General features: G+C 45.3%; 1 protein-coding gene across 1 annotated transcript in view; it reads left to right on the top strand.

Annotated features, from left to right (window-relative positions):
* The window catches only part of FBXO21 (F-box protein 21), a 33,281-nt gene extending 6,702 nt beyond the window's left edge, over positions 1–26,579 (top strand). Inside the window, exons 2-12 of the mRNA XM_056859485.1 lie at positions 5,742–5,877; positions 7,509–7,603; positions 11,210–11,331; positions 12,509–12,655; positions 13,492–13,631; positions 13,953–14,089; positions 15,301–15,477; positions 17,394–17,526; positions 19,123–19,313; positions 23,129–23,286; positions 26,401–26,579. Of these exons, the coding sequence (XP_056715463.1) occupies positions 5,742–5,877; positions 7,509–7,603; positions 11,210–11,331; positions 12,509–12,655; positions 13,492–13,631; positions 13,953–14,089; positions 15,301–15,477; positions 17,394–17,526; positions 19,123–19,313; positions 23,129–23,286; positions 26,401–26,579 (1,615 nt within the window). The remainder of the gene's footprint in view (positions 1–5,741; positions 5,878–7,508; positions 7,604–11,209; positions 11,332–12,508; positions 12,656–13,491; positions 13,632–13,952; positions 14,090–15,300; positions 15,478–17,393; positions 17,527–19,122; positions 19,314–23,128; positions 23,287–26,400) is intronic.
* The last annotated feature ends 349 nt before the right edge of the window (positions 26,580–26,928 follow it).

Genomic DNA, 26,928 nt, shown 5'->3' with positions numbered 1-26,928 from the left:
ATTATATTCTGAACAATGGTGAAAGTGGGGAATGGAGCAAAAAATGTTGAGAAACACTGCTATAGAACAAATCCTTCTCTTCATGTCAGTGATTATAGTAGGGGAATAAATCTAATTGGTCTTTTTCTGAGCCTCAAACCTCTTCTTTTATCTTCAGTAGCAGTACCTGCAGGATGGAAGACCAAAGGAGGATGTTAAAGACTGGACCACAGTGGGATTTAAAAAATAAAGCTGCTATAAACCCACTGAGCCTACTAGTCAGCTACAGCCAAGACAAAAAAAATACAGCTTTTTAAAACTAAATGATAGAAGTTCTTTGTACCTGCTTGTACCTTCTTGCTTTCATCACGTTGTCATGCTGTGCCTTTGTTACGATGGTTGAATTTATTCTTATACATGCAAATGTGAGTCAAATGACCCTCTGCTGGAACCTGGCTGTGCCCTGCTACAATATTACTGCAACTGTTTATTTTAGGGCAGTGAGTAAAGAACAACCCCTCCAACCGTAATTGCAGTGGGGATTTTTAAGGCAATTACTCAAGATGGAGTCTGGCCCAGAATAACAGGGTCAATGTCTCCATTTCTGCCAAAAGTTCAGTGATCAAAGAATCAGCTGCTTTTGGAAGGCAGGCATCTATTATCACCATCCACAATGGTCCTCGCTGCTGGATCTGAATCTTTTTAAGATCCAAATTGGTTGCTGACAAGATAATGCCAAGCCTTGAATTGGAAAGCGAGTCTGGAAAGCAACCCAGAGTTACAGTTTTCTGAACTGGTGAACTGTCCATTGTTCAGTCACCTCTTTTTGCAGGTGGGGAGAGAGTATTCTCTTCCTTTGAACTGTTCATTCTGAATTTTGCAAGCCAGCTGGCAGTTGGAGAAAACGCTACAACTTCTCTTCCTCTGCCAAGACAAGGGCACAGCCAGGTTGTAGATGAACTTTGCCTGTTATGAATAACAGGCCCAGATCAGAAATTCACATATATCTGTCCAGTTCTTATCGTCGCTGGTGTGCGTGCGCTCACATGAACGCCCGCAAGTTTTGCTTTGCTCTCCAATGGTGACGTATTTTATGTCCAAGTCCTGTTGACAGATGGCACCCTGTTCCAAAAAGTTCATGCTGTTGCATTTGATTGCAGCACTTTCAATGTGGCATCGCTGTGACACTGATGTGAATTTGTGCATTTGTGATTTGTTCCTGGTGCTCTGGATGAAGCATCCCATCCAGATGACACATGTGTTGCATGGTTTATTTTCAGGACTGAAAATTGGCCTACGTGTGCAGCTGAACAAGGTGGTAGAGTCTTAAAGTGGCAAACTGCATGTCTGAAGTGCCTTTTTTGAATGCTCCTTTACATAAAAATAGACTCCTTGCAAGTAAAAAAGCTAACTATCAGGTAGACAGGTTGCAATCAGTAGGACTAAATAAATAAAATAGCTTAGCCCATGCCCCTCCTGTTCATAGAATAATAGAATCACACCCCAGTGACCCCTACTCCATGCCCAGAAGATGGCCAAGATGCCATCAAGTCGCAGCCAACTTATGGTGACCCCTTATGGGGTTTTCAAGGCAAGAGACTTATAGAGGTGGGTTGCCTGTGCCTGCCTCTGCATAGCAACCCTGGTATTCCTTGGTGGTCTCCCATCCAAATACTAACCAGGGCTGATCCTGCTCAGCTTCCAAGATCTAACGAGATCAGGCTATGTCCTGCTGCCTTCCTTCCTGGCTTCTTCTTGTTACAGGGAGCATTTTACACAATGGAGCATTAAAAACAAAACTATTTCCCCCCAGCAGCAGCCTAACATGGTACAATTCATCCTACCACTTTTTGACTCTTCCCCCCTCACCACCACCTCAGTCCCCTGAATGTGTATCCTAGGCATTAGTTGCAAATTATGCTACAGTGTCCATAGGACCCAAAGGTGTAGGTTTACATTTTGTTTGTACGATCCATGATCACTTAAGATGGCTTCCTATTTTTATACAGTCTCCTGCTGATATTCATGAAAGCAGAGGGCCCAGCGCACAATCTGCTACTTTTCCTGCCCCATTTTTCTGAGTCTTGCCAACAAATTCTTACACACAGGGCTATGACGATCAAATATATTGGGGGTGTCAGGTTCCATATTTATTTATTTATTCTTTGGATTTATATCCCGCCCTCTTTCCCAGCCAAGGCTGGGCTCAGGGTGGGTAAGAATAAGAATATAAGAATAGGCATTCCCCCTTGTCTCACACAGGAGTGCCTCTTCTAAGAAGCCATCTGCATGACATAGGCATGCATCATCTAAAAGTGACGAAAGTGTTACCCCCCTAAGTGTTGTTTTATTGTATGCAGACATGGTTGATTTGATTAGGATTTCTTCCATTTTGTGGCAGTCCTACTTGTGTGTTATTGCACTCAAGCATTTATACAGTTGATCTGAACTCAGGTTTCTGACCATTGACCACCTCTTCCCCCTTCATCGTTGGAGCCTTCTGGACCAAACTAGATTTGACGCCAAATGATCCATGGATGGATTTATTACTAAATAAACAGTAGTTTGGGGGAGGACTCAAGTGTCCTGGTATGGCAGGAAGGGAGAAAACATCTCTCCCCGTGCCACACTCCTAACCTCAGTTGCCTCTCCACAGCTGCTCTTTGCCTCACAGGAGAAATAAATGACCATCACAGGACTTACAGCATAAGGACATAAGAAAAGCTATGCTGGATCAGACCAAGGCCCATCAAGTCCAGCAGTCTGTTCACACAGCGGCCAAACAGGTGCCTCTGGGAAGCCCACAAACAAGCAGCAGCATCCTGCCTGTGATCCACTGGGAGAGAATTACGTTTAGGGGAAAGTAATCAGGGTGGTAATGGTTATCCTTCGTCCCCTATGCTACAGCCTTGCTCCCAGTTATGCAGTGTTCTTACGATGGCTTCTGTTTACACTTCACCTGCAGGAGATACATTTACAGATTTTCCACCATCACATCTAGTTCATTCATTTATTTTTGGAGAATCTGCAAGCAATGAGAGGCAGTGCTGCCCAGCTCTGCATATAAGATTTTATGTTCAAAACTCAGAAAAACAGGGCAGGAAAAGTAGTAGACTAAACCACCTTCAACTCTTAAAAAAATATTTTCTGAGAACTATGTTTAAAAAATAGCTCTTATTTTTCCCCCTATTACCGTTAAAGTGTCGCATGCACAAGTTCCTCAAATGCTTTGTGGTGGTGAATCATTTCAGTGGCTCAAACACCAGTTAGTAAAAATATGTATGACTCGCAGAACTGGCCGTTACCTTTAACTGCTGATTTTTAGTGCCTGGATGTTCTGTGGCGTTGTGAAGCCGGGTCTAACGCACCACCCCTGGGGTGCTTTTCCTCTGTGCCTCCGGTCTTTTATTGATACGCTGGCGGTGCTTCATTGCTGCACTGTTTAATTGCTGATATAATTTTACATTGTCAATTGCCTCAGATTCCCCATTGTGACAGAAAGGCAGTCCATAATTTCTTTAAATAATGACCTTTATTTTTCCCTCATGTTGCAAGCGAATTTAGTAGTCTGTCGTTAAAATGGTGACGCGCAAGGCCCATGTCCATACCTTGGATAGTTCCAGTATTATCATTTTTGCTCAGGGAGGAAGCTTACAATTGCTGTCCAGAAGGCTTCTTCCCAGAGATATTACATAGAGATTTCTTTCCAAAAAACCTTCATTCTTTTGAATAGATAAGCAGGTGCACCATTAATCCTCCGATGTCACCGGAGCTTCCAAGGCACCAGGGACACAGCAAGTAGCAATGCAGAATTACAGGCCACTTTTGGATTATTTTTTTGTACTCCGTTTCCCTCAGAAATCAAAGATAGGTCTGGGTTCAGTGCCACAGAGAGCAGCTGTTGGCATGCCCCTATGCCCGATGCGCACGGGAAACAGAGAACAAGCAGCTACCGCCTAGGTTTCCTGGCAGTAATGAATGGTAGGCCCTTGTCCCAGCTGTTACTTGTATTTTTTTTCAAACTTGTAGCAGGGGAAAGGGGCCTTTGGGGCAGGGAGTTGCAGAGGGTGCATCTCCAAGCCTATCTCTCCCCCCAAAACCTTTCCAATTCTGAGCCCTGACCTGCTGAGAATATTCCCTAGTAGTATGAGGACAGAACTCACATGCATCCCTTGGCCACCGCTGGCAAGTGAGATATTGTTCCTCCTCCCCCAGTATTTTTCTGTAAGGGTAGTGGGTCCCTGTCATCAGTTACAGACACTGCCCTGTTCATGTTACAGTGGACACATGGACATCCTGTATGGACATGCACAATCTGTAAGAAAGAGCCAATGCGTGTTCACTTTGCAAATGAAACTGGGGATCAGTATTTGGATTAATATAGGGCTTGAGTAACATGTTCACCTGCACATATGTTGAATGTAACATGAGAGATACTTACAGCACATTCCTGAGATCTGAGGGCGAAAGCCCTCAGGAAGGCGCCATGCTGGCATCCAGGCCCCCTGCGCCGGCGTCCGGCCAGCTAATGCCGGCCTTAGTGGGCCAAACGCCAGCAGGCAGACCTGGACGCAGGGTTCTGCCGCGGCAGTGCCAGCCCGGGACGCCAATGCGGCCTTCCGGTGGCATCCAAATGCTGTCAAAGGCTGCGTTGGTGTCCCGGGAGGCGTTCCCGGGGCGTTCCAGCGCCGGGCTGGAGGCGGGACCACCTTTAGGCCCGGGAACACCCCTTTTTATTTTTGGCGAGATACGCCACCTTTTAGGTTTTGGCCCTGTCGAAACCACCTTTGGAGGCAGCGCAGCCGCATTGCCTCCTAAACCCGGTGCAGGCATTCCTCTCAAGAATGCACTGTCTGTGTGTGTGTGTGTATAAAAGGAAAAATGAAGTGCAACCATACATGGATTGTATATGCATTCCCTGGACCTTGTGAACAGGTCTTTTGTTTAGGTTCTAGTTACTTTTATAAGTAGAACTACAAAATATGTATCTGTGTCCCTTTTTCCATTCATACATCGGTGATTTCTAACAGTCACATTTAGGCGGCTGTTTATATTTACTATTGTGTATCTGAGCATTTGAATGTGAGAAATCTTGTGATGATTAGGACAGTAGGTTGTAGCTAAACAGTTTATTTCTTTGTTTGAGAAGGAAATAGCAAAAGATGTCTACTCATTTTAGGGTGGATTGATTTTGTTCTCCTAGAACTAATGTGAAAGTTGCTAGTACGTGTCTGGATCACAGCAGCCCTTTTTATCTGCCGTTTTCATTTAACATTTTTTATCTGCTGGTCAAATGACCATAAATAAAAACACAAAACTAATCTGCCCTTTTAATGGGCTTTAGGCTTTGCTCTATTTCAAATAAAGAAACACCTAAAATCTGCCTTTTTTTGCTGGTAGGAGAAAAAGAACTAAACTGGGTGAATTATATTCCAGGCTGGTTGTACCCAAATTCCTTGTGGGTGCTTGGTCTAGTTAGCGAGTATCTGTTTGGTTTCTTGAAGAATTGCTTTGCTCTGCTACATGAAAGCATAAACAGTTTCTGAAGTCATTTACACAAGGTCAACAGCCAGTTCTGAAAACGTTCTCTTCTACTTTAATACCTTTTTTAAAAATGGGACAACCTTTTATCGTTCCTCTATAAATTAATTATATGGAGAAGGAATGAACCTGGGGGCTCAGCAGCTTAGCTTGTCCATGTTTTCATCAACTACAGGAAGACCCAACTGCTAACCATTGTGCTTTATTTGCCTTGTATGTAGGTGGCCATTGCTAATGAAATACTACAACCAGACAGAGAGCATCAATTGGCTGGAAGAATATAAAGAACGACACAAAGCTGGCTTGGAAGCAAGAAGAATTGTAGCGTCGTTCTCCAAAAGGTTCTTTTCAGAACATGTAAGATTTTCTTGTTTGTTCTGACCACAGTCTGTGTACCAGTCTATCTTGCCTTACTTTTTGTCTTTCCTTCTGCTTCTTTGGAGGTTTGGTGTTTCGGTAATTTGGGTCCACTGGAGCAACAGAACAAGTGGAAAACACAAAGTTTGCAGCAGGTTCCCTTTTTTGCCAATTCTGGTGTCTGCCAGTTCCTGCTATCCCTCGCCTGTGCTGCATCCTCCATCATTCAGTAGGGTCCCCTGACCTTCAAGAACTTTAGGAAACTGTAGCAGGAGATGGAATGAGCTTTTTTTGTATGTTGTATAATGGTTATAATATGATGTAATGGTTATAATACTGGTCTAGGACAGTGAAGACCTGGGTTCAGATCCCCATTCAACCATAAAGCGCAACCTTAGGGCAGTTACTTTCTCTGTCTACCCTACTTCACAGGGTTGTTGTGAGAAGCTCCAATGTCAAATCCCCATTCACCCATGAACCTCACTTTGTGCCTGTCACTCTTTCACTCTTCCTGCTCCACCTCAGAAAGTTGTTTTAAGGATAAAATAGAGAGATTTGTACCCTTACCCTTACCCTTCGGTGCTTTAGAGGAAGGATGAGTTTAAAATGTAAAAATAAAAATTATAATACTATTGGATCCAAGCCTTCGTTCCAGTAGATAACAACATTTCAGCAAGTGCGTAGCAAAATTCTTTCCAGGAAAAGTGACAACTCAGTCTGGCCTGCATTGCTGTTCATCAGAGACTGTTCTTAAGAAGAAATAACAAGTTCACAAAATTATATATAAGTATTCCTCTGTTATATGTTCTTGTCCATTTGATTGTGTATTTTTAACAGTGAATATTTGTCAGTAAAATTCTATTCATTCTTAGTGTTGAGGGTAAATTTGTTCTTAAAAATGGCCTCTGAGACAGCCCCAGCTAAAAACAAAGTGGCACTTTTTTGGTGTTTTGTGTGGAAAGAATTCGGATCCTGATTCTTACATCTTCTGTTGTTGCCCTTTAATAACATAGTTGTGCTACATCAGAGCCAAAAGAGAGATGGAGGCTCTCTTTTAAAACCATATAGTAAACTGAGTTTGAAAATTTTCCTTTTGTGCAAAAAAAAACAAACCCCGGAAAACTTGGAAAACAACCATAGAGAACTATTTCGTTATCTGACGACGACGGCATGAATAGTGCTGGCAACATCATGGAAACAAGAAACTATCCCAGATCTAGAAAAGTGGCAACAAAAAATGGAAGAATTTGTGGTGATGGATAGACTAACTAACATGCTAATGGAAAGAATAATTGAAGAGTCACAGAAGAAATGGGAATGTTATTTAGAATACGTTAACTGGAAAATGTAGATTAAAATTTAATAGAGAAAGGGAAAAAGTTAATTGCAAGACATATTTAGAGCAAAATAGAATTTTTAAATAGATATCATATTAACAGAGTAATGTTTCAGATATAAACTGACCCCTGAAGTAAGTGTAAATGGTAAAGATGTGAGCGTATGTATATGTTTGTTTGTTATCTTTTTGTTTGAAAATGTTAATAAAATATTCTTTAAAAAAAGAGAAAAATTTCCTTTTGAAGGACTTTGAAACTCCTTAGCAATGAGATGACTTTACGTTCTTTTTCCAGGTTCCCTGCGATGGCTTCAGCGACATTGAGAGTCTGGAGTGCCCAAGTAACTTCTTTGAGGATGAACTGATGTCCATCCTTAACATGGAAGGAAGGTGAGGCTGAGCCAAAGAGCTAGAAAGAGGGGATCACTTTTTCACAGATTCTTGGGCATTTTCAAGGTTTTGGCTTTTGTTTGTAAACATGTGCTTGAAACTGTGGAGGACTAAGGCAGAAAGACAGAGTTGGTTTTTATATACCAACTTTCTTTACCACTTAAGGCAGACTCAAACCGACTTACAATCACCTTCCCCTCCCCACAACAGACACCCTGTGAGGTCAGTGGGGCTGAGAGAGCTCTAAGAGAGCTGTGGCTAGCCCAAGGTCACCCAGCTGGCTTCATGTGTAGGAGTGGGGAAACTAATCCAGTTCACCAGATTAGCATCCGCCGCTCATATGGAGCAGTGGGGAATCAAACCTGGTTCTCCAGATCAGAGTCCACCGCTCTTAACCACTACACCACGCTGGGGCAAAGAACTAAACCACTTAGTTTGTCAGTGAGATCTGAAGCGGCAGTCTCCTGGATTGGAGATGCCTCTGTACCAACCCCCCCCCCAAGATAATCTGACCCGCCATATCACCAGTTAATTTTCTTGGCCGCTGTCCCTCAGCAGCCCCCATATTTTGAGTTTAAGCTTCAGGTGACAGAACATCCATTGTTGTGAATGAAAAACAGTAATGTTGATGAGGCTGTCTTGTCTGGTGAACTTGCTGCCCATGTCAGTTGTTTGGTTGGAATGATGTGTGTGTTGGAGACAGTAGCCTGGGAGCTCAGGTCTCCACTGTGTTGCAAAGGGGTGGAAGGCTGTGCTTTGAAGCAGTGGACGCAAGAGAGGGGGCTAACTCCCCCCCATCTGGATCCCAGGTGCATGTTTGCTATCTTGCAAGGAACAGTGGCTTGTGGTAGAAGAGGACTGTAAGTGGCAAGAGCTGAAGACTTATTTACCTCCCATGAGAGCCAGCGTGGTATAGCGGTTAAGAGCGGCAGACACTAATCTGGTGAACCGGGTTGGTTTCCCCACTCCTCCACATGAAGCCTGCTGGGTGACCTTGGGCTAGTCACCGTTCTCTCCAAACTCTCTCAGCCCCACCTACCTCACGAGTCTGTTGTGGGAAGAGGAGAGGAAGGTGATTGTAAGCCGCTTTGAGACTCCATTCGGCAAGAAAAGTGGGGTATGAAAACCAACTCTTCTTGTTCGGCTTCAAATCGCACCCTACTGTTGCGTACAGGCAGGGACCAGGCTGAGGTGCTTGGCCTCTGACTCCACTCCCAGCAATGGAGAGTACTGAGGGGAGCAGAGCCTGTCGCGGTTTACTCTTCCCGGTAGTGTGGGTGGACTGAGTGCGTAACCAAGGCAGCACTCTAAACAAGGAACAGGTTCACTCACCAGTACGAGTTCCTTTGTGTCAAGGTCTAGGCTCGGTCCTCCCAGGTTCTGCATGGACACCAGAAGGGCAAGAGCTGGTAGCTGGCACCTAAGCAAGATAATACTGTGCGCAGAGATCTCAGCACGAGCAGCAGAGCTTGTAGTAATTAGCAAAGTTGTTCCCACACTGACTGACTGGCCAGCCTAAGATTTATGGCTGTTCCTCCTCACTCCCTTCCCGGGCCAGCTGTTCTGCATCACTCGCTGGTGTCGGCTCCTGCAAATACCTACGACCAATTCCCTGCAATCTCGCGACACCTCTCCTGCAAACTGAGCCGAACCTTTGATATTTGACGGCTAACCGGGCTGGGCGGGTCTGGAGGTGATAACCTTCTCTGTTCCTCTGCTCCTTACCAATATGTACCACCTTCTTCTACATCTGTCGTCTTTGCTGGTTCAGACCTATGGTCCAGTTGCCCTGGTAAGACTTCCACCGGTGCATCACCCTGCTCTGCCACTCCTTCCTCCTCTTCTTCCGAGGAGAGTTCAGGCTAACTCACGACACCTACTCTCAGTGTTTGCTACTGATCTGCAGAGGCCCAGATTGTGGATCTCCCCTGAATGAGTAGTTCTGCTCTTTATTGGTTTTAAAGAAAGTCCTAAGTAATGGTTTATATGGATGGCCTTTTTTATCTTAAAAGACTTGGAGGGGGGGTTGCTTGCAGAGCTTTTTCTTTGAGCTAAAGTGTCTGCTCTCAGACCATGCCGAGACTTGTTTGGTAACAGTTGCCTTGTGTTTTGTCTTCCAAATCTGCTGCAGCTGCAGCTTAACACTTCGTATTGATGAGGTTTCTGGTTAGTGCCATTTGAGCCTTTGCCACACACATCCTTATTAAGCAGAAATATATGCTAATTATCCCCTGATTATGTTGTGGTCTTTGCCATTCACTATCATTACACTAAATCACTTCCCTGGAAGATGTCCTGACAAAATATCTGTTCCTACTGCGCATCCTGATTGACTGGAGGATGACAGGTTGCAGAATTTGATCGCTTGCCAGAGGGGACAGAAACCAGTGGGCCCAATTTAAGATGCTGGTTCTTACCTTTAAAGCCCTTTATGGTCTACTGTCCCCGTATCTAATGGACCACATTTCTTACGGATCAGTTATGTTCATTGGATAGTCTATGCTGTACCCCCCTACAATCAATCTGCTCCTTGTCATCCTCAGCAAGGGTAGTATTGCTTATAGAACCAACAGTATGGAATGGTCCTCCTGAGAGGGTTGCGGAGGCATTTTTTCTTTTTGTAGAGCATGTTAAGCCATGCATTCCTGACGGGAATGCCTGCCCCACCAAAACCTCCGCCCGGTGCCAAAAATCTGTGCAACCCGCATAGGGTTGCACGGGAGAGATGTGGCGTATCTCAACAAAAAAAGGGGCGTTCCCAAGCCATAACGGAGGCCCTGGCCCCAGGCCGGCACCGTGATAGCCCGGGAACGCCTCCCGGGACCCCACCGTGGCCTTTGCCAGCGTCTGGACGCCAGCAGAAGGCTCCGACGGCGTCACGGCCCGGCGCTGCAGTGACCAGCGTCTGGGCCTTCACGCCGGTGCTGGGGCCACAAACGTTGGTGTATGCTGCCCGGACGCCGGCACTTTACGCCCTTGCACTGGAGCAGCCCTTCGCTGGCCTCCAAAGGCCGCCAGCATGGCTCAGGAATGCATGGTAGCCGTGTTGTTTTTTGGGATGTAGATCCTTTGCATGGTATGGGGGGGGTAATGGTTTTTATTATACCTTTTCTTTTTCAGTTCTGGATGATCCACATGCAATTTCTTTGCACATTGTGGTAACTGCAGATATTAATTCTTACTGGCAGAGAGAGGAAGAGAGTGGGATTAAAAAAAACCCTGCATTCAAAGATTTGTCTCTTTCCTGTTTGTGACAGTGTTCTGGTGCATGCTGAAATTTAATAAAATTAATAGGAAAAAACCACCATGAGGACATTTTAATTACACTGCAATTTTCTGTCCCTGTCTCATAGATGAGCTCATGTTTTAGAGTCTAAAATTATTGATTGTGTGTGTGTTTTAAGCAGTAGAGCTGAACTATTTTATTAAGATTCTGCTTTGCCCTTTTAGATACCCAACTATAGCTTCTGTGTTACTCTTGTAGTGCCTAATTAGATGTTTTTACAGAAGTTGATCCAGAGTTTTCAGTTTGCCTCTTTCCATTCCATTCTTCCATGATATTTTCCCAAGTGATTGTTCATCCCAATGGTTATTTATGCTTTGTAGGAAAGGCCTGACCTGGAAGTACTATGCAAAGAAAATTCTCTACTTCCTGCGGCAACAAAATATTTTAAAAAAACTGAAGGCATATCTTCAACGCCCAGCAGATGAACAGTCCTTCTTGGAAGGTTAGCAGTGACCTGATGGAGATAAGTAAAATAAAGAGGAATCCTTGTGTGTGGAGTCCGGGCTGGGGGGTGTTTCTTATATCTGGATTTGATGAGCGAAATACATTTCAATAAACCCTTTATTGAGGGCTTGGCCTCCAACCTGTATTCATTTTTAAGGGAGAAAAAAACCTATCCTGTTCCCTCTCCTTTGTTCTCAGATATTGTTGATGAAATAGTTTCCTTCTGTTCTTATCTAGTTGCTAAGCCAAATATATTTATCAGTTTGCTTTGTCGGTCTGTCTCCATCATAGTTAAGGTTGGCAACCTCCAGGTACTGGCTGGAGATCTCCTGGGATGACAACTGATCTCCAGCTGATAGAGATCAGTTCGCCTGGAGAAAATGGCCACTTTGAAAGGTGGATTCTATGGCATTATAGTGCATTGAAGTCCCTCCCAAACCCTGCCCTCCTCAGGCTCCGCCCCAGAAATCTCCAGGTATTTCCCAACCCAGAGATGGCATCCCTAATCATAATGTCAATTGAATCTATTTATTTAACTTCTTGACCTTTTAAAAATAAATGTTCCTGCCACCTCATGGTGTCAGTTTTCAAAAAGCTTTGCAGGTTAGGAATAATATAGTCATCTGCTGAAACAGTAAAATTAAACCAACTGAACACTGTTATACACCGATTACCTGAAATCAGCAGAGGCCTTCCTCTCTAATGCTTGGCATAACGTTTTCCTCAGCGTCTTTGAAATGGCAAATGAGGGAGCCAAGTAGGTGGGAGGATATTTTTATGGCATTGGGACAACTACTGAAAAGGCCTTGCCATAGTGGAGGCCAAAATTACACCCACAGAAGATGATACCTGAGAGCTACCACAGCTTAATGGTTACCATGTAGGTCTAAATTGGAGACACGCAGCTTCAAATACCCAACTCAGTATCTAGGGTAGAAAGATGAGCTACAGAGAAGAAATATCCAATGCTTTTTAAAGGGACAAGATGGTGAAAAGAGCAAAATCTACAACATGTATCCATATCACACATACAGTATCAAAATCAGTAATGCTGGTATCTTTTTGGATGCTAAAGTAAAAGTTTTTATTGAAAAGCAGTCTTAATGGGTGTGACGTTTTAACAAGCCAAAATCATGGGGGTTTTTTTTGTGTGTGTGCCTGCTGTCTTTTTCTAGGCGCTGTATTAATCGATCAGTACTGTAACCCTTTGTCAGACATTTGCCTTGAGACTGTTCAGGCCCAGATTGATGATATTGCTGCTAAAGTTCGTACATTTCTGAAGTCTAAACACCCTCGGCATCCCAGCGTGACCTCAAAAGCAGGTATTGGTTTTATCATTCCTTCTTCTGCAACTCAGTGAAAAAGCTCCATATAAGTTAGGACTAGATGTTATATTGGTAATGTACTGAGGGCGACGAAGAAGAAGGAGAAGAAGCACTTTTTGCACTTCTAAGTTCTTGAACTTCTTATTCTTATTTAAGCTCTGGTTCTCTTTCATTAAGATCCCTTGAATTCTACTATTTCCACTTGCCAAACCACCTAAGTCTGCTCCTGGGGTAGTGGTTAAGAGCGTAGGATTCTAATCTAGAGAACCGGGTTCGATTCCCTGCTCCTCCACATGAGTGGCGGAGGCTAATCTAGTGAACTGGATATGTTTCCCCACCCTTCCACATGAAGCCAGCTGGGTGACCTTGGGCTAGTCACACTCTCTCAGCCCTACCTACCTCACAGGGTGTCTGTTGCGGGGAGGGGAGGGGAAGGTGATTGTAAGCCAGTTTGATTCTTCCTTAAGTGGCAGAGAAAGTTGGCATATAAAAACCAACTCTTCTTCTTCTTGAGACAGTAGATCCTGCTTTAAAGCCCAGATCTTTGTTTGGAGTCCAAAGTGTTGTGAACAAAAACTGTGACTTGGTGTGAGTTCTTAATGGAGACAGTGTGAGCAGAAAGTTGGCCAATTATAAAATAAGACAAGATTCTTGTTTTTGGTCAGGGTTTTGTTTTATGTTTTTGATTTTTTTGAATCCAGCTGGGTGACTTTGTGCTAGTCACAGCTCTCTCAGCCTCACCTACCTCACAGGGTGTCTGTTGTGGGGAGGGAAAGGGAAGGTGATTATAAGGCGTTTTTTTGATTTTTGTGTTTAATTGTGTGATGTTTCAGGAGAAGTCTCTCAGGAAGTCTCTGAGGTGGAGTTTCAGAGGCAAGTTCTGGATGCCATGAACTACGTCCTGTATGAACAACTGAAATACAAAGGGAACGAGGTGGATTATTACAATTCTCTGAATTCATACATTCACCAGGTAAGCAGATCTCTGCTGAATAACTCTGACCAAAGAAAAGAGTTTCCCGTTTAACTCGTTCTCCTGTACAAATGTGCGGCTTATGTCAGCTTGGACCGATGCCTTAAAGAGACAGATTGCTGTCACCTGTTCTGTGATATCTTTCTGCATATTTACTAGCGGGTCTCTGAGTCTTTTTGGTTTAATGTTCCTAAAAATGGGGGGTCTTTTGTATTTCATGACTATAAACTGGTCTCCTTTCCCCCCTCCCTCCTTTAAAATCACAGATCAAAGAGCCCTCGGACTTTTAAGCTTCACATTGTTCTAAGCATCTCTTTTCAGGTTTTGATCCACCGGACCGGAATCCCGATCAGCTTGTCTGTGCTTTATTTGACCATTGCCAGGCAGCTGGGAGTCAGGTTGGAGCCTGTCAACTTTCCCAGTCACTTCTTGCTCAGATGGTGCCAAGGGACAGAAGGGTAAGCTTTTAAAGTTCCTGCTGTCCAAAGCCATTTTATTCCCCCACCGGGAAGCTGATCTCCAAACTGGCAAGAGAGTGAGAGCAGCAGCTATCGCAGGCAGCAAAATGTTTCAACATCTTGTGTTGCTGCTTTCTAGTTTCCCCCACTGCCAAATGATGAAGTAATGGTTAGGTCCCCCCCCAAGCTACAAAAGAAAGATGATTGCATTCGATTAAAACATCCTATTATTTGCCATGTCGAAGCCGGACATCAGTGATATTGCAGGATGGTCTCGCTAGCCGCTAAAGAGTCGGCCAACACATGCATAAAAGGTTATAAATTCACTGGGGAGGGTTTTTTTGTTGGTGTTGCAAGATTGCAAGAGGACAGCTGTCTGTAATGAATAGCAGTAAATTTCCAGAGGGTAAAAGATAACGGCGTTTGCTCGTAGACCCCTCTTGACTCTTCATAATTTTTATAGATTTTTTTCCCTTTAAAAACAAATGGCTTCATTTTACTCTTACGCGCAAAATAATTGCTGGTGACCGACGTTTGCGCGCAAAGTGCCCATCCATTTTCCGAATTGGCCATTGAGGGCCTTCTAAATGGCATTACGATTAGCCGGGGCTGGTCATGAAGGACCCAATTAAGGGATGGTTTCAGTGATGTCATTCAGGTCCGGGAACCGTGGTTGCAGTGCTGCAGGCACTCATCAACCAGCAGGTATTGTGTGTAGTCCCAAGCTGAGGCGATTTGGATTTCTGCCACACTTTGCACCAAGCGAAGCAGAATCCCGCAGCCGTATGCAGAGAAAGCAATTGGCCCGAAGTCACCCAATGAGCTTCAAAGTTGAGCAGTGTCTCTCTGATCCCGGTCCAGCATTCCCAGCGACTATATTGCAGTAACTGTTTATTTTATTTAGATCTTTGGGTGTTTGGATCTGGCCTTCTGCATGGGTCCCCTTTGGGGAGAAGAGCAGGATATAAATAAGTCTACAGGTTGAAACATTTTGCACAGCAGGTCTTGGAAAAGGCCTTTCTCTGCTGACCCCTTGAGAGTTGTCAGTCAGAGAAGACAACCCTGATCTAGAAGGACCAGCCACCCCGCTTGGCGGCTTCATCCGCTTCTGTGCCCTTGAATGCCATTGTTTTGTAAAAACAGAGTGAAAATTGTGTTCTGCCTTGTGAAGCCTTGCCCTTAAGTTCCTGTTTCCTCGGCCTTTCATTCAGAAGCACGGACATCTTTGACTACACTTACATAGATGCTTTTGGGAGGGGCAAACAGCTCAATGTGAAGGAATGCGAGTACCTGATTGGGCACCACGTGACAGGGGAGTTCTACGGTGTGGCAACGGCAAAGGAAGTTTTGCAGCGAATGGTGGGCAACTTGCTGAACATCGGGAAACGGTAAGAGTCGCCAAGGTGCCAGGTTCAGGCCCTTGAACAGGGGTGGGGAACGTCAGGCCCGGGGGCTGTTTAAGGCCCGCAAAATCATTTGGTCTGGCCCTTCGTGGGTCCTGGCAGATCTCTAGCTCAGAAAGATCTAAGACTGGTGATCCGTACCCTCCTGCAGACAGGAATAACCTCTATTCAAGGCAGATGTGAGTTTGTTTTGTTGAGAAAAGGAACCTTTTTCCCCCCTTGCAGAAGAGTCATTAGCTATGGAGCTGCTAGGACCGCCCAAGAAATTGTGTTAACCCTTTCCCACCCAGGCCATGGAGAAACGTATTGGCCGGCTAATTTTTAAGTTGATAATTTTGTATCGCCCGCAAATGATGTTATAAATATCCAAATGGCCCTTGGCAGAAAAAAGGTTCCCCACCCCTGTCCTAGAACCTCTACTAAGGCACTGGAGTCACGGGTGAGCAAGGTAAGCCGATGGCCTGACTCAGCCTCAGCAGTTTCAGCTAAGCTGGCCTCATCTAGGCAAGTGGCAGGATCTCCTTTCAACTACTGCAGAGTTTTTCTTCAGGCTGCTAAGGACTGCTGAAGATTCCACTGCAGAGGGGTGTGTATGTGTTGCCTCGAAAGCCAGCGGGGTGTAGTGGTTGAGAGTGGTGGACTCTAATCTGGAGAACCGGGTTTGATTCCCCACTCCTCCACATGAAGCCAGCTGGGTGACCTTGGGCTAGTCACAATTCTCTGAACTCTCTCAGCCCCACCTACCTCACAGGGTGTTTGTTGTGAGGAGAGGAAGGGAAGGAGATCGTAAGCCGGTTTGATTCTACTTAAAAGGTAGAGAAAGTCAGCATATAAAAACCAATTCCTCCTCCTTTTTAAGGCTTGGAGAAGCAACATGCACAATCTCGTAAGACCTCACTAGGACATTTGCGGCCCAAAAGGGTGCCTGGGGCACTGTTTGCCTGTTCAAGCCCTCTAGGAGAAGCAATGGCAATAGAGCCCTTAGCACTCATTCCCAGGCTGGAAAGAGTTTTAAATGCTATTGGTGCTGCTCACAGGCCTTAAATTAAGGTTACTATGTTCTTCTTTGTCTGGGAAATGAGCCTTATAGAACTAGGAGGAGACATGCAGCATCCTGGTGCCCATTAGGGTCACATGAAGTAGGAGACACTGGAGCCTGATATTCAGTGAGGTAGTAAAGCTGTGTGTGAAAAATCTGAGCCGCTGCAGAGGGAACTTTCATGATTGGACGCTTCCACATTAAAAAAAAATTCCTGAGAGCATTCATGCATGCAAAACCCCAGCGGTTGTCTGAAGGTCCCAAAGAAGGTCCATGCTAAGCAGGTCTGGACCGGCCAGGTGTGTGGATGCGACCTGGGAATCCTATATAAGCCAGCTTGAGTTCCAAAGTGGAAGAAAAGCAAGATATAAGCATGCATAAATAAATTAGTGCATACCAGGGTACAGGTCAGTAAGAGTCACTCCTAGGACAGAGAGGATAGGTGAGGTTTGAGCATCCCTTACAAAGCTGCGCAAGAAATTGTGATAGCTCAGGACTGTTGCTCTGGGGTGGTTTGGCAGCATCAGCATCTTTGTGCCTGTGGAGTTAGGGCTGTTTGTTTTGCAACTAAGAGGACTATCCAGAGAGGCAGTCAAGTCCAGACGCAGTCCAGTATGTGCTACTTTCTCCTGAACGTTTGCTGGTGCTTCCTTTTTGTGAATGAGAAAAGGAATCTTCACAAAAACTGTAACTCCTGAGCAAAAAAATTTTTTTGTTGGAATGTAGTGTCTTAAAGGCTATGATAATGAATGTATGTGAAATGGTTAACTTGAACCTCGTCAGGAAAGAAAATTCCAAGACCACGGTTACACAGCCCGGATAACCTACAAGAACCATTGAACCTGAATGTTTCTGTTGATAGGGAAAGCACTGATCAGTCCTACCAGCTCTTGAGAGACTCATTGGATCTGTACCTGGCCATGTATCCAGACAATGTGCAGCATCTAATGCTCCAAGCAAGACTGTACTTCCACCTAGGAATTTGGCCAGAAAAGGTACTTCAATTTGTACATCTGCATTTATGCCGATTTATCCCAAGGGCCAAGAATAGGTTGCGGTCCATGTATAAGGATTAGATTAAGGCTTCTCTCCACAGGACTCCCTGGCTTGATGCTACCTGCAGGAGCCTAGAAAGAGCTCCAGGCTCACACTACATGATGATTACTTTTTCCTGGATGGTGGCAGACCTTAGTTTGTTGTCATGTGTGCAAGGAAACCATGTTGTGTGTTGGCCCTGCAAACAAGGATGGCCAACTGTGGTTTGTTTCTAGTGTGCAGTCCTCATTTGCTGGGCATGCACAAACGATAATGAACACCAGGTGGGGTTTGCCACAAATCAGGGAATTAGTTCGTCCGTGGTGTTCAGGGGTGGAAAAGGGATTGCATGATCCCCGACTTCCCAGTCCATTCGCTTAGTGCCAAACGTGGTTTGGTGTTACCTCAGAACCAAACCAACAAGCTTTGCCTCCCACTACTTCCCTTTTCTCTGAGGAGCTTAAGCCATGCCTTAAACCATACTCCCCACCCTAGACTCAACCTAGTACTTCAGTTATTAATAATAGCCCTGGTTCTCTGAACCAGCATCTTCTGTTCTGTAACAGAACTTTAAACCAGGGGTGTGTTGCAGGTTTGATTGGAATCTAATCCAGTTTATCAGCCTCCCCCTTTCTCCCCACCCCCCATTTTTAGAAAAAAAGACAAACCAATTAATCCTACGCCATTGATTCCGATTACTAACAGCTTCCCATAATTTTACGACCACTTTTAAAAGTGTGTTCATTACACTTCAGAGATCGATACCAGCTATGTGTAGATGGCAATATCCTTTTTCCCCTCTGCAGATACTTAACAGGAGAAATATTTATGAACATTAAAAAGCTCTCTCTGTTCTAGGCCCATCTGTGGACCCCTGTGCTATAAAATGAAAGATGATTCTGTGCATCAGCCAGGCTCTATGGACCTGGGGCTATAACGATAAACAGCTGTTATAAAACGAAGAGAAAAAGAATCGCATCAACTATGTTAGGACTTCGTTTAGCAGCTTGGTTTGTGACCAGGTTCACTTGCTTGTCCATCCCAGGGTGTTGGACTAGGGTCTGGGAGATCCAGGTTCAAATCCCCACTCTGCCAATTGATCTTGGGCCAGTCACGTACTCTTGGCCTAACCCACCTCACAGAGTTGTTGTAAGGATAAAATGGAGAATAGCGTAAGCTGCTTTGGGGGCCCTCTGGGGAAGAAGGTAGGCTATAAGTGAAGTAATTAAATAAACGAACGGATTATTTTCAAATAAGCCCCACCTACTAGTCCCATGCCATAATAGCTGTGACTTCCAGTTGGGAAGGCTATTAGAATGCTCCCTCACTTCTAATGATAGCTCCGTTGCTACTAGTGTACAGTAGAACAGGGCTGCTCTCGCGTGGAGATTATAGGACTTCATCACTTAGTCCTCTGGAGAATGGGCAGAGCAAGGCTATCATTCCCTGTTGAGAACAAAGATCTTCGAAGTTGGAACGGGGCATAATCAGGTGAGTTTTTAACTGGACTGTAGCTGTTTACAGCAGCGCCATATTTTTGCTTCCTTGTACCAAAGGTTCTGGACATTCTGCAGCACATTCAAGCCTTGGACCCTTCCCAGCATGGGGCGGTGGGCTATTTAGTCCAGCATACGTTGGAACACATTGAACGGCGGAAAGAGGAAGTGGGGCCCGACGTGAAGCTCCACTCCGATGAGAAGCACAAAGATGTCTGCTATTCTGTTGGCCTGGTTATGAAGCACAAGAGGTGAGTCCATCTCATCCTTCTTCTCATTCCCCAGTCGAAGAACTAATTAATTTCACTGATTAGAAGGTTTTCAGGAAAAAGCTAGAGCAGGGTTTCCAGGGGGACATTATTGAAAATCGCATACACTAAGCCAGCTTGGTGTAGTGGTTAAGAGCGGTGGTTTGGAGCGGTGGACTCTGATCTGGAGAACCGGGTTTGATTCCCCATTCCTCCACATGAGCAGCAGACGCTAATCTGGTGAACTGGGTGGGTTTCCCCACTCCTACACATGAAGCCAGCTGGGTGACCTTGGGCTAGTCACAGCTCTCTTAGAGCTCTCTCAGCCCCACCTACCTCATAGGGTGTCTGTTGTGGGAAGGGGGAGGGCAGATGATTGTAAGACGGTTTGATTCCTCCTTAAGTGGTAGAGAAAGTCAACATATAAAAACCAACTCTTCTTCTTTTTACATGACTTCTATTGTTGTGTTCTATTTGTACTGCTTTTAAGTTGTTTCTAATGAAGCATTTTAGTCTTTTGATTCTGAGTCTTTTCTTGGTTTTGTACATCTACCTTTTAATACCAGTTTGATATGTCTGTGTTTTTAAAAAATTATTTAAGCCTTCTTGGTTGCTTTTTGTAGCCGTAAAGTGAGCTCTCACTGTGCATTCCTGAGGGGGATGCCTGCGCCGGGCTTAGGAGGCAATGCAGTGGCACTGCCTCCTAAGGAGGTTTCAGCCCTGCTGAAACCTCTGCCCGGCATAAAAAATCCATGCAACCCTCATAGGGTTGCACAGGAGATACACCATCTAAAAGGTGGCGTATCTCGGCCCAAAAAAGGGGGCGTTCCTGAGCTGTAACAGCTTAGGAGGCCGCCTAAAGGTGGCCCCGCCCCCAGGACGGCACCATGTCGCCCAAGGAACACCATGGCCTTTGCCAGCGTCCAGACACCGGCGGAAGGCTCTGTTGGCTTCCTGGCGTGGTGCTGCCGCGGCCGGCGACTATCGTCTGGGCCTTCACACCGGCTTTGCTGCCACAAACGCCAGTGTACTCTGCCCGGATGCCAGTGCTGTGGGCCCTTGCACCGGCGTAGGTCTTCACCAGCCTCCAGAGGACTTTCGTCCTGGCCGCCAGCGTGGCTCAGGAATGCGCAGTAAATGAGCTAAATGAATAAATTAGAGATTATGATCCTCTTTGACAGAGCCTTGAATGTATAAGTAGTGCATTTGTTGCTGGCCGGCTGTCGTGTTCTTGGCATGAAGTAATGGTTTTATATTGTATCTGATATTGCTGGCTTCTTTGTTATCTTGTTAGCTGGCTGCTAGATTTTTATATAGATAGATATGGGGTGGAAATAGTGTGTGTGTGTATTTTTGTGGTGTGAATGTTTTAATAGCTGTGGATTGATCTAAAACTCTTATAATCCACCCTGGGGGTGTACATTGGGATGGAAGGTTGGGATGGAAACTGTTTTGATAAACAGTAAGCAGTGTCAGATCCAACATCTTGACTAGATGTTGCCTGACGTCACTTCAAGCACAGTGGATTTGCTCACAGATTTCGCTGTGGATTCAGCGCTCACACATTTACCCACAAGCCGGGTGTTCACTAAGCAAGGGGTGCATATTCATGGGGAAAAAACCCTGCCCTCTTGCATCACTGCACTTCAACTCTCATGTTGTGGAAGTTTTATGTAAAAAAAAATACTCTTAAGTCTCTGTTGTTTGGTTATTGTATTAGGAGCATGCTTTCTGTAGGGTCCAGCTAATTTCAGGAGTTGAAAACTGCTCCATACATACAATCTGGTATGGATGAAATAAGCATAACTAAAGTGAATGAAAAAGTGCCTCATGGCACAGAGTGGTAAGCTGCAGTACTGCAGTCCAAGCTCTGCTCACTATCTGAGTTCGATCTCGACGGAAGTTGGTTTCAGGTAGCCGGCTCAAGGCTGACCCAGCCTTCCATCCTCCCAAGGTCGATAAAATACCCAGCTTGCTGGGGGTAAAGGGAAGATGACTGGGGAAGGCAATGGCAAATCACCCCGTAAACACAGTCCGCCTAGTAAAGATCGGGATGTGACGTCACCTCATGGGTCAGTAATGACCCAGTGCTTGCACAGGGGACTCCCTTTACCTTTTTTAAAGTGGATTAACACAAAGGAGACCCTTCATTGTGATGCAAACAGTATACAAGCAGCTAGCCTTGTGGTGTTGGGGGTGGTGGGGAGATGACAGTTTCCTGCAGCTTTCACCCATCTGTGCGCCATAAGAAGAGGGATAAAATTAGCTGTCTAAGAACACTGTTCAATTTCTGATTTGACGACGTTATTCTTAGTCGGCTCAGGACACGAAATTTCACCCAGTCCCTGGCTGGGTCTCCCTCTGCAGCAGAACCCCGATGTGCAGCCTGAAGTGATACTGTCTGCTTTCTCCCCACTTTCGGACCATAACAGTGAGAGGGGGTACCATTATTTTTGAAGGGAAATAACCCTTTAAAATCTCCAGGCAATTTTTTTTTAAAAAAAAAAACCAAACTCTAGAATATCAGGGACATAAAAAATGCCCTGCTGGATCAGACCAAGGTCCGTCAAGTCCAGCAGTCTGTTCACACAGTGGCCAACCAGGTGCCTCTACGAAGCCCCCAAACAAGACGACTGCAGCAGCATTATCCTGCCTGTGTTCCACAGGACCTAATATAATAGGTCTGCTCCTCTGATCCTGGAGAGAACAGGTATGCATCATGACTAGTATCCATTTTTACTAGCAGCCATGGATAGCCCTATCCTCCATGAGCATGTCCACTCCCCTCTTAAAGCCTTCCAAGTTGGCATCCATCACCACATCCTGGGGCAGGGAGTTCCACAATTTAACTATGCGTTGTGTGAAGAAATACTTTCTTTTATCAGTTTTGAATCTCTTCCCCTCCATCTTCAGCAGATGTCCCCGCATTCTAGTATTGTGAGAGAGGGAGAAAAGCTTCTCCCTGTCTACTCTCTCCATACCATGCATACTTTTATAGGCTTCTGTCATGTCACCCTTTAACCACCTTCTTGCCAAACTAAACAGCCCTAAGAGGGTTTAGCCCAACCTGTTCCCTGGTGTGCTGGTTTTCTACTTGTGGGGAGGTTTTTCACGTAGAGGAGCATTCGAAAGTGCATTCTCCCATTTGAAGTCTGATGTGAAATCCATTCTGCCGTCTCACCTCTGCTGCATGTGGAGACTTGGGCCTAAGACGTACACATATCCATTGAAATGCTTAGTGGGTTTGGAGGCTGACCATTTCTCTGTCATGTTTGGTGTTGCAGGACACACGTGGCGCTTTCCCCAACTCATTAAAGAGCCAACGTATGCACCAAGGTGCCCGCGCAGTGAAGCTGCTAGCTGCCCCGTCAACGTAATACCATGTCATGTTTATTCATTTCAACCAATGATGTGGGTTTTTCCGGTTCCAATTCAGATTTAAATAAATAAAATAAATATTTAAGCTGTATTAGCCAAATTTAAATAACATTAGCAGAAGAAGACAAATACATCATTCAAGCACTGAAATTTGTCTGTACGTCATATCCCACATTTAGCCCCTCCAACATGACTGATTATCTGCAGTTGTCTGGGATGTTGTGCTGCAAGACTATATATGTGGGATGGAAAACTTTCTACGGAAAAATATAGCATCAGAAAGATTTCCTACCGCATCACTGATTTCAACCATCTGTGTTCTCAGTGCCGCCCCTTTTGATTTCTCCACCCAGCGTGTGCAGCTCTCGTACCGCCTAAGAGGGTCTCCGATTCAACCGTTGGTTGAATTTTGTGCTCTTTCTCTCTGTTCTTCCAATCAGATACGGCTATAACTGTGTGATCTACGGCTGGGACCCAGCCTGCATGATGGGGCATGAGTGGATTCGAAACATGAACGTCCATAGCTTGCCTCATGGCCCCCACCAACCTTTCTACAATGTATTGGTGGAAGATGGATCTTGCCGATACGCTGCACAAGGTAAGCACGTAGCATGTTGGATGTTCTCAGTCAAGACCCCCCTGCGAAAGGGTCTTGAGAGGGTTTAAAACGCACAAGTAACTTTGGTTCTTGTAGGTTATCCGGGCTGTGTAACTGTGGTCTTGGTATTTTCTTTCCTGACGTTTCGCCAGCAGCTGTGGCAGACATCTTCAGAGGAGTAATACTGAAGGACAGTGTCCTTCAGTGTTACTCCTCTGAAGATGACTGCCACAGCTGCTGGTGAAACGTCAGGAAAGAAAATACCAAGACCACAGTTACACAGCCCGGATAACCTACAAGAACCGATGAACTCTGACCGTGAAAGCCTTCGACAAGTAACTTTGGTTGCAAGTATTGTCTGAGCACCAAGGACTCGGTACATCTACTCCCTTGTGCAGATTTTTGAAGTTTGTTGATAGAAACCATTGATGCTTGTGTATGTGGTATATAATTAGGTTGTCGTACTATGTAAGGCCTGTCTCGTTGCTCGTTGAAGATAATATAGGACTGTAACAGGACTTGCAAGAATTACTTTGATCAGTAATACTGGGGTTTTCCACTAGAGGGTGGAGTGTAACACAGCACAAGTTGCTGGTGGAAGCAGTTCTTTCCCCCCTCCGATTCTGTTTACCACTTTTGGCCTCCGATTCTGAATGACGTAGTCAAAATCGTGTCCTTGGGAACACATGGTACCGCCTGTATTACAGGAACTGGGCCGGGCTTGCATCAGAATGGCCCCTTTTAGCCTCGTAGGAAGCCGGCTGCTTCCGATTGCTCTTGCAGAAACACCATTATGTTTCAGTTGTACCTGTGTGGGGTGTTTTCCTTGGCTCATCATCAGCTCTTTGGCTATAGTGGTTTGTGCTAAAGGGTCACCTGGAAGCCATTGCTGCTTGCCTTGGGATCTTCCCTGCCTTGCTGCTGCCATTCCCATTTACTTCATTCATACACCACTTTTCTCCCCTGTTAGGGATCCAAAGCACCTTCTATCACTGTCCTCTTCTCCGTTTTATCTTTAGAACAACCCTGTGAGGTAGGTCAGGCTGAGAATATGCGACTAGCCCAAGGTCTCCAATGCAGACTTCTGTCGCAGGGTTGGGATTTGAACCTGGGTCGCCTCGATCCTAGTCTGACACTATAACCACTAGGTAACACTGCCATCTGAATTGTTTACTCCTGGTTCAGCTTATTAATATTTAGACCAGTAAATGAAACCACTTACAAGTAAATACTAGTAAAGGAAAGCATTTGGTGAGCATAGGTCCGCATATCTAGGTACTACAGGAAATCTACTGCCCCCCCCCCCAAATCACAAAATCACAAAATCACACAAGGTTAGAAGAGACCACAAGGGCCAACCACTCCAACCCCATGCAGGATCCCACAATCAAAGCGCTCCCGACAAATGGCCATCCAACCTCTACTTAAAGACCTCCAAAGACGGGGACTCCACTCCCCCCGCCCCAAGGCAGCGCATTCCACCATCGAACCGCCCTCACCATCAGAACGTTCTTCCTAATGTTTAGGTGGAATCGTTTTTTTCTTAGTTTAAATCCATTACTCTGTGTCCTAGTCTCTGGAGCAACAGAGAACAAGCTAGTTCCCTCATTAACATGGCATCCCTTCAAAACAAAAAACACACCCTTTCCCAGGTTGATTAGAGTGTGTCAAAGGGTAATAGAAGCCCCTCCAGTTAACATCCTGTTGTGGTTGTAGTCCCCCGCCCCCCATTTTGTTTGCTCTGTGCTGGAGTACAGCCCTATACTAGGAGGTGTAAACTTCACACCCTGCGTCTTAACTGTGAGGTGTTAAAATTGCTGTTATGTGTTAAATTGTTCCATTTCTAGGCTGTTCTTTTAAACAGGGTTTCTTCGGTGACGAGTGTGCCATATTTTCTTTTTCTAAATAGAGTGGGAGCAGGTTAATCATTTGGAAATGTATGTCATGCTGCCCATTTCGAGGGAGAGCTACAGATTTCCGTCTTTCTATGAACGGGTGTGTTGGGGTGCCTGTGTCCATACACTGCACAATCTTTATTAAATCCAGGATCTTTATTGTCTAGGTCCCTTAGGTAGTTCCCTGTGCCTCAGTTGGGGGGTTTTTTGGGAGGAGGAGTTGTGTAGAAGAAAGCATATTTGTGTCTCACTATGTGGAGTTCTTATTTTAGAAGCTTTCAATGCACAACATTTTGTACCAGGGAATTGCCCCATGTGATATGTCCTGCAGGTAGCTCATCCATTTATATGGTACTTGCCATGTGGCAGTGACTATTCAGTGTAGCCTACCTTACATGCTCACACACATCCACAACCATATCAGTTCACAAATTTTTAAAAACTTCTTTGTTTTGTCAAGTTCTTCAGCAGCCGTTTCCTCTCCTGTAAACCCAGTCCTCTCTTGCTCATCCAGGAACACGAATAAGTAGCAAGACAGTGGGGCTTCTGCCACTGCCCCACTATTTTGTGAGCCTTTATTTTGTGTGTCGTGCTTTTACTGCTGCTGCATGAGGACCCGGAGTTTTATGGTCCTGGGGGTTGCTTGCAAACAGTGTCTTCCTGGACCAGTGGCACACACAACAAAAGGGTTTGCTCTTGTCCTTCACCTGCACTGCAGGGCTGCTGCACAGCTCCTATTTGTAAAGATCATAGAATCATAGAGTTGGAAGGGACCCCAGGGTCATCTAGTCCAACCTCCTGCACATTGCAGGAAATTCACAACTACCTCCCCCACCGACACCTCCAGTGACCCCTACTCCATGCCCAGAAGATGGCCAAGATGCCCTCCCTCTTATGAGCTGCCTAAGGTCCTAGAATCAGCATTGCTGACAGATGGCCATCTAGCCTCTGCTTAAAAACCTCCAGGGAAGGAGAGCTTACCACCTCCCGAGGAAGCCTGTTCCACTGAGCACTCTGTGTCTGTGTGTCTGTGTCTGTCGGTCCGTGTCTTTCTTTCACTAGGCCTTCACAGCACCATGTTAACTCTGGTGAGTAGATCCTTTCTTCTTGAGTACCTTGAATACTGAATGACAGTGGACACTCTGAATAGTATCAGACACCAACCATTTCTTTCTAGTAGGTCATGGATACAGTAATTCTTTCCTCTTTTCCCCCCCAGAAAACCTGGAACATAACACAGAGCCTGGTGAAATCCCTCACCCAGACATCGGCCGCTACTTCATGGAGTTTTCTGGCACGCACTATGTGGCAAACGCAGAACTGGAGATCCGATACCCTGAGGATATGGAGCTTACACGTGCAGCTGTCCAAAAGATACACAACGAGAAAAAGGAATGAGCTTTTTTATCTTTTCACGAGGGCAGATGATGCCTTCACAAAGCAGCCACGAGAATGACCTTGCGGGAAGCGACTTTCCATGGCTGTTCTCTGGCCTAATCAGGAATTGTGCTTCGCTTTGTAACTAGAGGTGAAGCATCTCTTCTGGTAACCACTCAGCTGCGTCACGCCAACACAAATGAAAGAATGCGGGTCGCATGAATTGCCTGGAAAGGATGTCCCTTGCCCCAAACTATCGCCATACGAACAATCTAGTTGCTTTTGTCACGTCTGGCTCTCGTTATTGACTTCTGGGATATTGCCCAGAGACTGAAAATGCCCACCCTCGATCACACTTGCGCTAGTTTAA

Source organism: Euleptes europaea, chromosome 13, assembly GCF_029931775.1.
Source record: "Euleptes europaea isolate rEulEur1 chromosome 13, rEulEur1.hap1, whole genome shotgun sequence".
NCBI classification, from domain to species: Eukaryota; Metazoa; Chordata; class Lepidosauria; order Squamata; family Sphaerodactylidae; genus Euleptes; species Euleptes europaea.
This window is presented reverse-complemented; position numbering and strand designations above follow the sequence as displayed.